The sequence below is a fragment of the Epinephelus fuscoguttatus genome, linkage group LG3, assembly GCF_011397635.1.
Source record: "Epinephelus fuscoguttatus linkage group LG3, E.fuscoguttatus.final_Chr_v1".
Classification (NCBI taxonomy): Eukaryota; Metazoa; Chordata; class Actinopteri; order Perciformes; family Serranidae; genus Epinephelus; species Epinephelus fuscoguttatus.
Window position 1 is genome coordinate 234,712 of NC_064754.1, and position 11,673 is coordinate 246,384.

The 11,673-nt window shown below is 46.4% G+C and overlaps 1 protein-coding gene across 1 annotated transcript; it reads left to right on the forward strand.

Annotated features, from left to right (window-relative positions):
• The first annotated feature begins 968 nt into the window (after nucleotides 1-968).
• Nucleotides 969-10,079, forward strand: soul4 (heme-binding protein soul4). Its single transcript, XM_049571702.1, has 6 exons — nucleotides 969-1,077; nucleotides 7,258-7,491; nucleotides 8,367-8,452; nucleotides 8,538-8,679; nucleotides 8,757-8,940; nucleotides 9,054-10,079. The coding sequence occupies exons 2-6, from the start codon at nucleotides 7,332-7,334 to the stop codon at nucleotides 9,226-9,228; spliced, it is 747 nt and encodes a 248-aa protein (XP_049427659.1). The 5' UTR covers nucleotides 969-1,077; nucleotides 7,258-7,331; the 3' UTR covers nucleotides 9,229-10,079.
• Nucleotides 10,080-11,673: the final 1,594 nt, after the last annotated feature.

The window sequence follows — 11,673 nt, forward strand, 5'->3', positions numbered from 1 at the left end:
ATACATATATAATGATACAGTTATCACATAATGTTTACATTACAATGTGGATTCTGCACCAGTTGAGGCTCGAATCTGCAACCTCTGGAACCTAAGATGGTCATCTACCGCTCTGAGCTAATTGGCAAGTAGCAACTCAACAGTGGCTTCACAAACTGAGTAAGCCATTCACTGTTGTGTAGGAAAGCAGCCATCCGTGCATGGAAAGGCAGATTTGAAACCACTGTAAAAAAAAAAAAAAAAAAAATTCAGTTATTAAGACAAAAATCTGAAAATACACATATTGCATCTAGACAGCATGGAGATGTTGGTAATTTGTTTGTAACAATGACTGATTTGCTCCATAAGTGGAAAAACTAATGTTTAAAATTGCCATTTTTACATTGACTCCAATTGTTCACATTAGAGCAAAATTCAAAATGCTGTCAAAAATTCAGTTTTTGAGATTAAATTCTGAAATTTGCCACACATCATCTACCATGACTCTAGAATTTTGTCATTTTTTTCATGAATACTGAAGATTTATTTAGCAAGAATTTGCATGTATATGTTTACAGTACCGTTTACATACATTTTGATGCACTGTAGGCTAAATGTTTGATAAATCAAAAATCTGAGAAACATAGTTTGTGTAGGACAGTCTGAAGATGCTCCGTAGCAAGTTTGGTGTCAATTGAGCAAAAACTGTGGGAGGAGATAGGTTTAAGAAGTTTTACAGTTTTTGAAAAAAACAGAGTGATGAACTTCATAATTTTTAATAGGTTTAAATGTACAAAAGTTTCTTCAGTATTGGGGCTACAGTTTGAGGAAAGTTGTGAAGTTGTAGCATGTATGGTTGATTTGTTATGAATTTTCAAAGTTCTGAACTTTAGACGCTTGCTGTAGCGAAGATGAGGAAATTAACCCTTTTCTGTTTTCTCAGGTTTTATTCTGAAAGACAGCCGGACGTGCAGGCTTTTATTTTGAAGTGTCCGCCGGTGCAGTGTATCGGAAGCAGAGAAGAAGAAGCTCAGCGTCGTTGTTGTAATTGACGGACAGTTTGACACTCACCTGGTGGACAGGTGCGACCACAACCAGGTGAGACAAACAGTTGCTGGACCCGTGTTCTGACCCAGTCGCGGTCCCGGTCTGGTCCCGGTCTGCTGATGATGCTTACCGTGCTAACAGGCAGCTCCATGCTAACCGTGCTAATCTCACTGCGCTGTGCTGCTAACTGAACCCGGTACCGAGACCTGCCCGCTCTCTGCCGGATCCGGACCGGCTCCTCCGGACTCCCGGTGGTCCATCCGGTATCTGTGAGGAAACCGGATCGGTGTGCGGCGAGCAGCGGCTGTGAGTTTGGACCGGATCCCCGGTGACCTAGTTTCACTTCTGGCGGATCCGCGGCCCGGAACCACCGGACCGACCCGGTTCACACCGAACACACGGGTCCAGAAAGACTATAAAGGTTAGGGTTAGGGGAGGCTGACCGGATCACTGATCAGGTCTTTATAGTTTATTGTCTTTTATTGTTCCACTTCTGTCACATCCGGACTGACTTTCAAATTAAAAGAATCAGCACGACAGCACCTCTGAATCGTCAATCAGACCGGAAGTGTGACGTCTACGAAGCACATTGACCCGTTACGGAAGAGCTCAAAGGAAACACGGCCAGTTGTTGTGTTTCGATAAATAAACAGATGTGACAGCTCATGTTGGTGAAAGAGATCAGATAACAGATCGAGTATTGAAATAGAATCATTTCTGTTATTAATCAGAACTCATCTACAAACATGATGGTACTTTTATTTTGAAGTGCAGTTTCCTGTTGACGGAAACAACTCAAACAACCAGAGTGACGTCACAGGCTGGCATCACCATGACAAGAACTCAAAGTCCACTTCCTGTCAGAGGGACATGTCTCACACCAGGGGCCTGTATCACAAAGCGAGATCAACCTTTCCTGGGTTACCCAGACCTATCCTGGGTTGACTAACCCTAACAATGGCAATCAGGATAATCGGTATCACGACGCTGGATATCAACTCGGTAACTCAACCCAGGGTTGCTTTATCAAGAGCCGTGAACGCGCACGCAGCGGACCAATCACAATCATGAGAGAAGCGCAGCGTCACTGAGCGTCCTCACAGAGCGCCATATGTGAGGGGAAAAAGTATTTCTCATGTGAGGATCAGAGATTAATTCTACTAAAATATGAGGAGGAGAAAAGCAACATTAGAGAAAAGGCCAACACCGTGGCAGCTGCAGGAGGAGGAAACATGCGTGGCAACGCATAACGGGATGAATAATGTTTAGTTTTAGTTTAGATTAGTTTATTTGCACATAATGTTAAAAACAGACAGTATAACATTTACAAGATTAAAAAAAGAAAAGTGCCGGAGAGGTTAGAAGCCACTAAAAGCTTATCAAAGAAACTCATCACTGGTTCAAGTAGCTACAGTACCTGTACCTGTACATCTGACACTGATCACACCCTTGAATCCCATGAAATCAATGCTGCGCAGATGAATTGCGTGTATTACAATTATCGTCTAACATCACTGCGTCTGATAAACTGGTCTTCTTTGTCATAACGTTATATATGCTACAATAAAGCTTAAAGCTGACGCCACAGTTAAATCATATCAACACCAAACTGATAGTCTGAATAAAATCATCCTGATATTGAGCTGTGTTAGAAATTAACAGCTGTGCAGAAATATACCTAGTGTCCTCTTTAAGAAACAAAAGGAAAATCCCTCAAACACCATGAAGTGTAGACATGATAGGCTACTTTCCACATTTCCAGCAGCAAAGCTGTCAGTTAGGCCCATTATCTTTAACAGGGATCATTTCCTCCAACAAAACAAAATGTTGGCACTAATTAATGGTGCTATTAAGTGTCTGCTAATGATCAGTTTCTTTCTTATGAAGGGCTGGGATGAAAGTTCCACTTCTTTCCACTCCTTTTTGAACAATCTTTTCACTGTCTGTTGTTGTTGCTTTCTTTTCTTTTTTAATGTTCAAAATAAACTTTCAAATCAAAATCAATCAAATGAATTAAACTTCCCGTCATGACTGGGCTGCATTTCTGTCAGCCATCAACAGCTGATTGGCCAGTGGGTGGTGCTTTTTATAGGATCAGATTCAACCCTGAACTTACCCTGCTCCGGAGCAGGATAGCCGTTCAGAGTAAGTTACCATGGTGATCTACCCCGATAAGAACTGAACCGGCTTCGTGAGACCGAAAACCCAGGGTTAACCCTGAAGTTACCTCGCTGAGACATTAATCCTGCTTCATGATACAGGCCTCTGGAGTCCCTCTGATCTCACTGTTTACACAGTCAACAAACAAACACATAAAGTGTACACAGTGGGCGTGGCCTCCTTCAGCTGTGACGACCTGCTGCTGTCAAACATGAAGGACAAAAACTGAGACTGTCTGTCCTCCTGCCCATCCTCCTGTCTGTCCCCTGTCTGTCTTCTTCCGTGTCCTCCTGTCTGTCCTCTTCCCTGTCCCCCTGTCCTCCTGTCAGTCCTCTTCCCTGTCCCCCTGTCCTCCTGTCAGTCCTCTTCCCGTCCTCCTGTCTGTCCCCCTGTCCTCCTGTCTGTCCTCTTCCCTGTCCCCCTGTCCTCCTGTCAGTCCTCTTCCCGTCCTCCTGTCTGTCCCCCTGTCCTTCTCTCTGTCCCCGTCTGTCTTCTTCCCTGTCTTCTTCCCTGTCCTCGTCTGTCCCCCTGTCTGTCCCCTGTCCTCCTGTGTGTCCTCCTGTCTGTCATCCTGTCCTGTTGACTGTTCTCCTGTCTGTCCTCCTGTCTGTCCTCTGTCCTCTTGACTGTTCTCCTGTCTGTTCCCCTGTCCTCTTGTCTGTCCTCCTGTCTGTTCCCCTGTCCTCTTGTCTGTCCTCTGTCCTCTTGACTGTCCTCCTGTCTGTTCCCCTGTCCTCTTGTCTGTCCTCTGTCCTCTTGACTGTTCTCCTGTCTGTTCCCATGTCCTCTTGACTGTCCTCCTGTCTGTTCCCCTGTCCTCTTGTCTGTCCTCCTGTCTGTTCCTCTGTCCTCTTGACTGTCCTCCTGTCTGTTCCCCAGTCCTCTTGTCTGTCCTCCTGTCTGTTCCCCTGTCCTCTTGACTGTCCTCCTGTCTGTTCCCCTGTCCTCTTGTCTGTCCTCTTGACTGTCCTCCTGTCTGTTCTCCTGTCCTCTTGTCTGTCCTCTTGACTGTCCTTGTCTGTCCTCCTGTCTGTTCCCATGTCCTCTTGACTGTCCTCCTGTCTGTTCCCCTGTCCTCTTGACTGTCCTCCTGTCTGTTCCCCTGTCCTCTTGTCTGTCCTCTTGACTGTCCTCCTGTCTGTTCTCCTGTCCTCTTGTCTGTCCTCTTGACTGTCCTTGTCTGTTCTCCTGTCTGTTCCCCTGTCCTCTTGACTGTCCTCCTGTCTGTTCCCCTGTCCTCTTGTCTGTCCTCCTGTCTGTTCCCCTGTCCTCTTGTCTGTTCCCCTGTCCTCTTGTCTGTCCTCTGTCCTCTTGTCTGTCCTCTGTCCTCTTGACTGTTCTCCTGTCTGTCCCCCTGTCCTCTTCTCTGTCCTCTTGTCTGTCCCCCTGTCTGTTTATTTGTTTATTTGTTTATGGATCCCCATTAGCTGAGGCCTGGACAAACAGCTAGTCTTTCTGGGGTCCATAGTCATAAAACTCATAACATAATACAAAAAGTAAACAAACAAGAATACATAATTGAAAAATAATAAAATGTAAATAAAAATATATTAAAAAAGAGAAAAGACAGAAGCAGAGAAACTAAATGACAGACTTAGAACAAATGAATTAACTCAAATAATATGACTGAAGTGTATTCTCAGTTTTCTCTTGAAACCATTCCTGTCTCTGGTTCTGTGAATATATCTTGGGACTAGATTCCATAAACTTGTGGCTCTAAACAAAACTGATTTCTTCAAGAAATTGGATTTAGCAGTGGCAGAATTATATGCTCATTGCTGGCAGCTCTTGTGGAGTGTGAATGAATTTCATTGGAGTAGATTATCTTTTGAGCAAGAAATTGTGGAGATCGTTTTTTCACAACACTAAAAAAAATTAACCAATAAATTCATTAAAATTATTTCCTCGACATGGAGCCAACCCAAATTGTAACGCATATCAATTATTAAATTAACCAATAAATTCATTAAAATTATTTCTCGACATGGAGCCAACCCAAATTGTAACGCATATCAATTATTAAATTAACCAATAAATTCATTAAAATTATTTCTCGACATGGAGCCAACCCAAATTGTAACGCATATCAATTATTAAATTAACCAATAAATTCATTAAAATTATTTCTCGACATGGAGCCAACCCAAATTGTAACGCATATCAATTATTAAATTAACCAATAAATTCATTAAAATTATTTCTCGACATGGAGCCAACCCAAATTGTAACGCATATCAATTATTAAATTAACCAATAAATTCATTAAAATTATTTCTCGACATGGAGCCAACCCAAATTGTAACGCATATCAATTATTAAATTAACCAATAAATTAATTAAAATTATTTCTCGACATGGAGCCAACCCAAATTGTAACGCATATCAATTGTACTCGTCAAAGGGGGACAGTTGAGAATAAGTCTGGCAGCCTTGTTTTGTGCTACTTGTAAGTTTATTATTAACTGTCCTCCTGAATGTCCCCCTGAGAGTCCTCTGTCCCCCTGTCTGTCCTCTGTCTGTCCTCTGTCTGCCCCCGTTCTCCTGACTGTCCTCCTGTCTGTCTCCCTGTCTGTCCTCCTGAATGTCCTTGTCTGTCCTCCTGAATGTCCTCTGTCCCCCTGTCTGTCCCCGGTCCTGACTGTCCCTTGTCTGTCCCCGTCCTCCTGTCTGTCCTCCTGAATGCCCCCCTGTCCTCCTGGTTGTCCCCGTTTGTCCTCCTGAGTGTCTTCTGTCCTCCTGTCTGTCCTCCTAAATGAGACTGTCCTCTGTCCATCCTCACAGTGTCCCCACTCTGTGTCCTCACTGTGTGTCCACACTCTGTGTGTCCTCACTGAGTGTCCTCACTCTGTGTGTCCTCACTGTGTGTCCACACTCTGTGTGTCCTCACTGAGTGTCCTCACTCTGTGTGTCCTCACTCTGTTTCCTCACTCTTGTGTGTCCTCACTCTGTGTGTCCTCTCACTCTGTGTGTCCTCTCACTCTGTGCTCTGTGTGTCCTCACTCTGTGTGTCCTCACTCTGTGTGTCCTCTCACTCTGTGTGTCCTCTCACTCTGTGTGTCCTCTCACTCTGTGTGTCCTCACTCTGTGCTCTGTGTGTCCTCACTCTGTGTGTCCTCACTCTGTGTGTCCACACTCTGTGCTCTGTGTGTCCTCACTGTGTGTCCTAAATCTGTGTGTCCACACTCTGTGCTCTGTGTGTCCTCACTCTGTGTCCTCACTCTGTGTGTCCTAAATCTGTGTCCACACTCTGTGCTCTGTGTGTCCTCACTCTGTGCTCTGTGTGTCCTCACTCTGTGTGTCCTCACTCTGTGTGTCCACACTCTGTGCTCTGTGTGTCCTCACTCTGTGTGTCCTCACTCTGTGTGTCCTCACTCTGTGTATCCTCACTCTGTGTGTCCTCACTCTGTGTGTCCACACTCTGTGTGTCCTCACTCTGTGTGTCCTCACTCTGTGTGTCCACACTCTGTGTGTCCTCACTCTGTGTGTCCACACTCTGTGTGTCCTCACTCTGTGTGTCCTCACTCTGTGTGTCCTCACTCTGTGTGTCCTCACTCTGTGTGTCCTAAATCTGTGTGTCCACACTCTGTGTGTCCTCACTCTGTGTGTCCATACTCTGTGCTCTGTGTGTCCTCACTCTGTGTGTCCACACTCTGTGTGTCCTCACTCTGTGTGTCCACACTCTGTGTGTCCTCACTCTGTGTGTCCATACTCTGTGCTCTGTGTGTCCTCACTCTGTGTGTCCACACTCTGTGTGTCCTCACTCTGTGCTCTGTGTGTCCTCACTCTGTGTGTCCTCACTCTGTGTGTCCTCACTCTGTGCTCTGTGTGTCCTCACTCTGTGTGTGTCCTTACTCTGTGTGTGTCCTCAATCTGTGTGTCCTTACTCTGTGTGTGTCCTCACTCTGTGGTCTGTGTGTCCTCACTCTGTGTGTGTCCTTACTCTGTGTGTGTCCTCACTCTGTGTGTGTCCTCACTCTGTGTGTGTCCTCACTCTGTGTGTGTCCACACTCTGTGTGTGTCCTCACTCTGTGTGTGTCCTCACTCTGCGTCTTCACTGTGTTTTTGTTTCAGGAACATTAAATATCCATCTCCTCTCAGTGGACATCGTCTCTGCTGATCAAAGGTCGTCTCCTCCTCTAGCAGCGATGGCTCTGATCTCTCTGGAAGACCTCGACGGATTGGACGACGAGCAGCTGGATGATGACATCACCGACAACCCTGAACCAATGGATGAAGAGGAAAGAGACCGACTGCTGACTCACTGGCAGGCAGTCGCCAGTACCCACCATGTGTCAGTACCTCCAGGTGAGGGGGCGGGGCCATCACGTGTCAGTATCTCCAGGTGAGGGGGCGGGGCCATCATGTGTCTGCACCTCCAGGTGAGGGGGCGGGGCCATCACGTGTCAGTATCTCCAGGTGAGGAGATGGGGCTACCATGTGTCTGCACCTCCAGGTGAGGGGGCGGGGCCATCACATGTCTGCAACTCCAGGTGAGGGGGCGGGGCCATCACGTGTCTGCACCTCCAGGTGAGGTGGTGGGGCCATCACGTGTCAGTATCTCCAGGTGAGGGGGCAGGGTCACCATGTGTCTGCACCTCCAGGTGAGGTGGTGGGGCCATCACGTGTCTGCACCTCCAGGTGAGGGGGCGGGGCCATCATGTGTCTGCACCTCCAGGTGAGGGGGCGGGGCCATCACGTGTCAGTATCTCCAGGTGAGGGGGCAGGGTCACCATGTGTCTGCACCTCCAGGTGAGGGGGCGGGGCCATCATGTGTCCGCACCTCCAGGTGAGGTGGTGGGGCCATCACGTGTCTGCATCTCCAGGTGAGGGGGTGGGGCCATTATGTGTCTGCATCTCCAGGTGAGGGGGCGGGGCCATCACGTGTCAGTATCTCCAGGTGAGGGGGCAGGGTCACCATGTGTCTGCATCTCCAGGTGAGGGGGCGGGGCCATCATGTGTCTGCACCTCCAGGTGAGGGGGCGGGGCCATCACATGTCTGCACCTTCAGGTGAAGGGGCGGGGCCATCACGTGTCAGTATCTCCAGGTGAGGGGGCAGGGCTACCATGTGTCAGCACCTCCAGGCGAGGGGGCGGAGCAACCATTTGTCAGCACCGGTCAGCTGACTGTTTACCTGTTTTGATTGTAAACAATCACTGAACTTCCTGTTTGTATGTTACAGACATGACTGGACCCATACAGGAAATGACCCGCAACAACCAGCAGAGGGAGACCCTCCCCTTCGCTCCAGTGTCCCGCCATGAGAAGGTAAGGACCAGAACAAACTCCCCCGTGTCCCCCACAGATGGGGGAGGAGCTCCATGTGTCTCTGACTCCCCTGTGTCCCCCACAGATGGGGGAGGAGCTGTATGAGGAGCGTCTGTACGCAGCAGGTCACTGGGCGTGTGTGACTCGGGGGGAGGAGCTGTATGAACAGAGCATCTCGATGGGCTTCATGAAGCTGATGCGTTTTATCTGTAAAGAAAACTCTGCAGGTAAATCCCCCCCCCCGGGTCATGAGATCAGTATTGATCAGGTGATCGGTGTGTATTGATGTATTGATGCTCTGTAGGCAAGTACCTGGGGATGACGGTGCCGGTAGTCAGTAACATCCACATGATGAAGGACGGGATCACGTTTGAGAAAGACGTCCAGATAGCATTCTTCCTGCCCTCCGAGTTTCAGACCAACCCCCCCCGCCCCACCGACCCCGACATCACCATCATCTACAGAGAGCCAATCAGAGTGGTCGCCAGGTCAGAGCAGCATCATCATCATCATCATCATCAACGCGGTGCTCCTGACCTGTAAAAATTGTGATGTAATTCAGTTTGTGATGATGATGTTCTGCTCTCTGATTGGTTGTCAGGACGTTCTACGGGACAACCACGGAGGAGACGGTGACCAATCAGATCAGCCTGCTGTGGGAGATTCTGGGCGTCACCGATGACCTCTGCAGAGACGGCTACATGGTCGCCACATACGAGAACCCCGGGGTCCCTCGCCGCCGGAATGAGATCTGGTTTATTAGACGCCACCTGTAGACGCCTCCTCTGATTGGCTGGTTGTTTATCTGCTCACTTCCTGTATTTTTATGTTGAACTGACTAATCAGAGCAGGTTTGCGTTTGTTAGCAGGTCCTGACACTAAGCCCCGCCCCCTGCCTCTCCTGTCTAATCAGAGCGCCTCTCTCTTAATCACTGACACCCTATTGGTTCACACATTAAACGATCCCACGCCGCAGCAACAGGAAATACATCTGTTTTATCAAGGCTCCGTCCTGATTGGCCAATCAGATCGATCAGATTAAAAACATCAATGGAACATCTGAGAGGAGCTCCGCCCACCAGCTTAGTTTAGCTTATCTTAGCTTAATTTAGCTTAGCATTAAGACTTTGTTGTGGACCTGGTCCTGTCCTGGACTTGGTTACAGTGGTTCTGGTCCTGGACACCTGGTTGTTAACCTGGTCCTGAATACGGATGTGGTGGTGGTACTGGACCTGGTCAGGGTCCTGATTTTGGACCCAGTCCTGGATCTGGACCTATTCCTGATCTTGGACCTGGTCATAGACCCAGTCCTGATCCTGGTCTCAAAGGGGGCAGTGGCAGTCCTTTAGTATATTGCAGTTTTTCTACAGTCGATCTGTAAGGTTCTGGTTCTGGTCTCAGCATGAGATCTGAGGACGGTTCAATATTTTGTAACGAGGTGATGATGAAGGTTTTTAAGATGTAAAATATTAAAGTGATGATGATGATGATAATGATGTCATCAGTATTTGATGTGAAACAGCTTTTTGTGATTTCTGGTGACTTCCTGTTTATTTTCACTGTAAAAGTGTTTTTATTGTTGTTTTGTTCCTTTAACATTTGTGTTTGAAATAAAATCTGATCGGAGTGACGCGTCTCAAGTCTTTGTGTTCGGCTCTGATGTCATAACCACAAATCATTTCGAACACATCGCTATGTTTCCATCAACTGTTTCATCTTTATAATTAAAACAAATATTGTTTACAGAATCCGTCTGCAAGAATAAATATAAACAACTGCGGCGGTGGCAACGACACGCGTCTGCAGCAGATAGAAGAAAAGGCACAAAACTGTATCAGCTCGTTTTTCATCACGTCTCTACATCAAAAATATTTAGTGTTTTTATTCTATGAAATCAAAAGAACACCTGCACACTGTCTGCACCGGCAGTGGTCGGGGGATGCAATGTAGCTTTGATTTTTTTGCGTACACACATCATCAAATATGACAGCACAGATGTGCAAAATTAATCAAGATAAAGAAAAATGGCATGACCTATACCTGCTGCCTTTACAACACAGATAATGCAGCAGCATTGCTATTGCAATACAGACAAAAACATTTTAGAATATAAATAAGAGTAGTTCTGAAATAACTGTGAAAATTAATCTTAGAGTCACTCTTACCCTATAGACATTTCCTTAGCCAGTTATAATTTCTCCTTACCTGTGATGCCTTGGGCTGATAATTGGTGCTGCTGTCAGGCCCTTGTCGTGATACCTGCCTGGTTTCTCCCTGTCCCTCTTCTATCTATACCAATGATATAGATAATAAACGTGCAAAGCAAAAATCATAAATAGAATTAGGAATAGTAGTGGTGACATAGCTGTGGAAATTAACCTCAAAGTCACTTTTATGCTATAGATATTTTCTCTCAGCCAGTTATAATCTCTCCTCACCTGTGAAGACCCTGCATGATCATCCTTGCTGGCCTCTGGTCCACTGTCTCCTCCCTGACCCTGCTCTTTATATTGTGGCAATACAGATCAAAAAAATATGTGGAAAGCAATAGTGAGCACAAGTTCTTATTAAGGAGGAGTGGGTTTATTCCTAGCATGAAACTAGCTAGCAAGGTATTTAACATAGGTAGCAATAACATTAGTGTTTTTGTTAACTTGATATATTGGCATCTATTAATTAGTCATCATTTAGCGAACATTATCTACAGGCAACAGTATCACTCAACTTACATGGTTTGTTTGGAAGAAACTGTGCAAGGTTTTTTGCTTCTTGCTGGCTGCTTTGCTGAACATAGTTAACACAGCAGCACTGCCCAGCAGCACACGTCTGGTCTGTGCGATTGATTCAGATCACAACAGGACAGCATGTGTATGCATCTGGCGCTGTCTACTTATGGTGCGTTTAAAGCAGCTGTGCCGAACTTTTTACCATTCATAAAACTGTCCCTAGTTCGTATCACCCCCCTTTGAAGATCCACGTATTTATTTCAAACCTTTATTTATTTATTCTCGAGGGACATTGAGGTTTCCCTCATTTCCAGTGTCGTCGAGATTACAGACACATTTGAACCACAGCACAATAAAAACAGTACAGAATAATCACTGTGAACAACAATCTCATCAGTGACCAGGTAGATAAAATAGAATCAGGTAAAACAGTTGCAATGTGAAACACAATGGTTAGAAATCAAAGGCCTGAACTCTGAAAGAGAAGGAAGAACA

Excerpts from the sequence above, each read along its gene's own strand:
- soul4 (XM_049571702.1), top strand. The coding sequence starts at position 7,332 with ATGGCTCTGATCTCTCTGGAAGACCTCGACGGATTGGACGACGAGCAG. Across the intron at positions 7,492-8,366 it reads CCATGTGTCAGTACCTCCAG|ACATGACTGGACCCATACAG; the intron begins GTGAGGGGGCGG and ends TGTATGTTACAG. Across the intron at positions 8,680-8,756 it reads CTGTAAAGAAAACTCTGCAG|GCAAGTACCTGGGGATGACG; the intron begins GTAAATCCCCCC and ends GATGCTCTGTAG.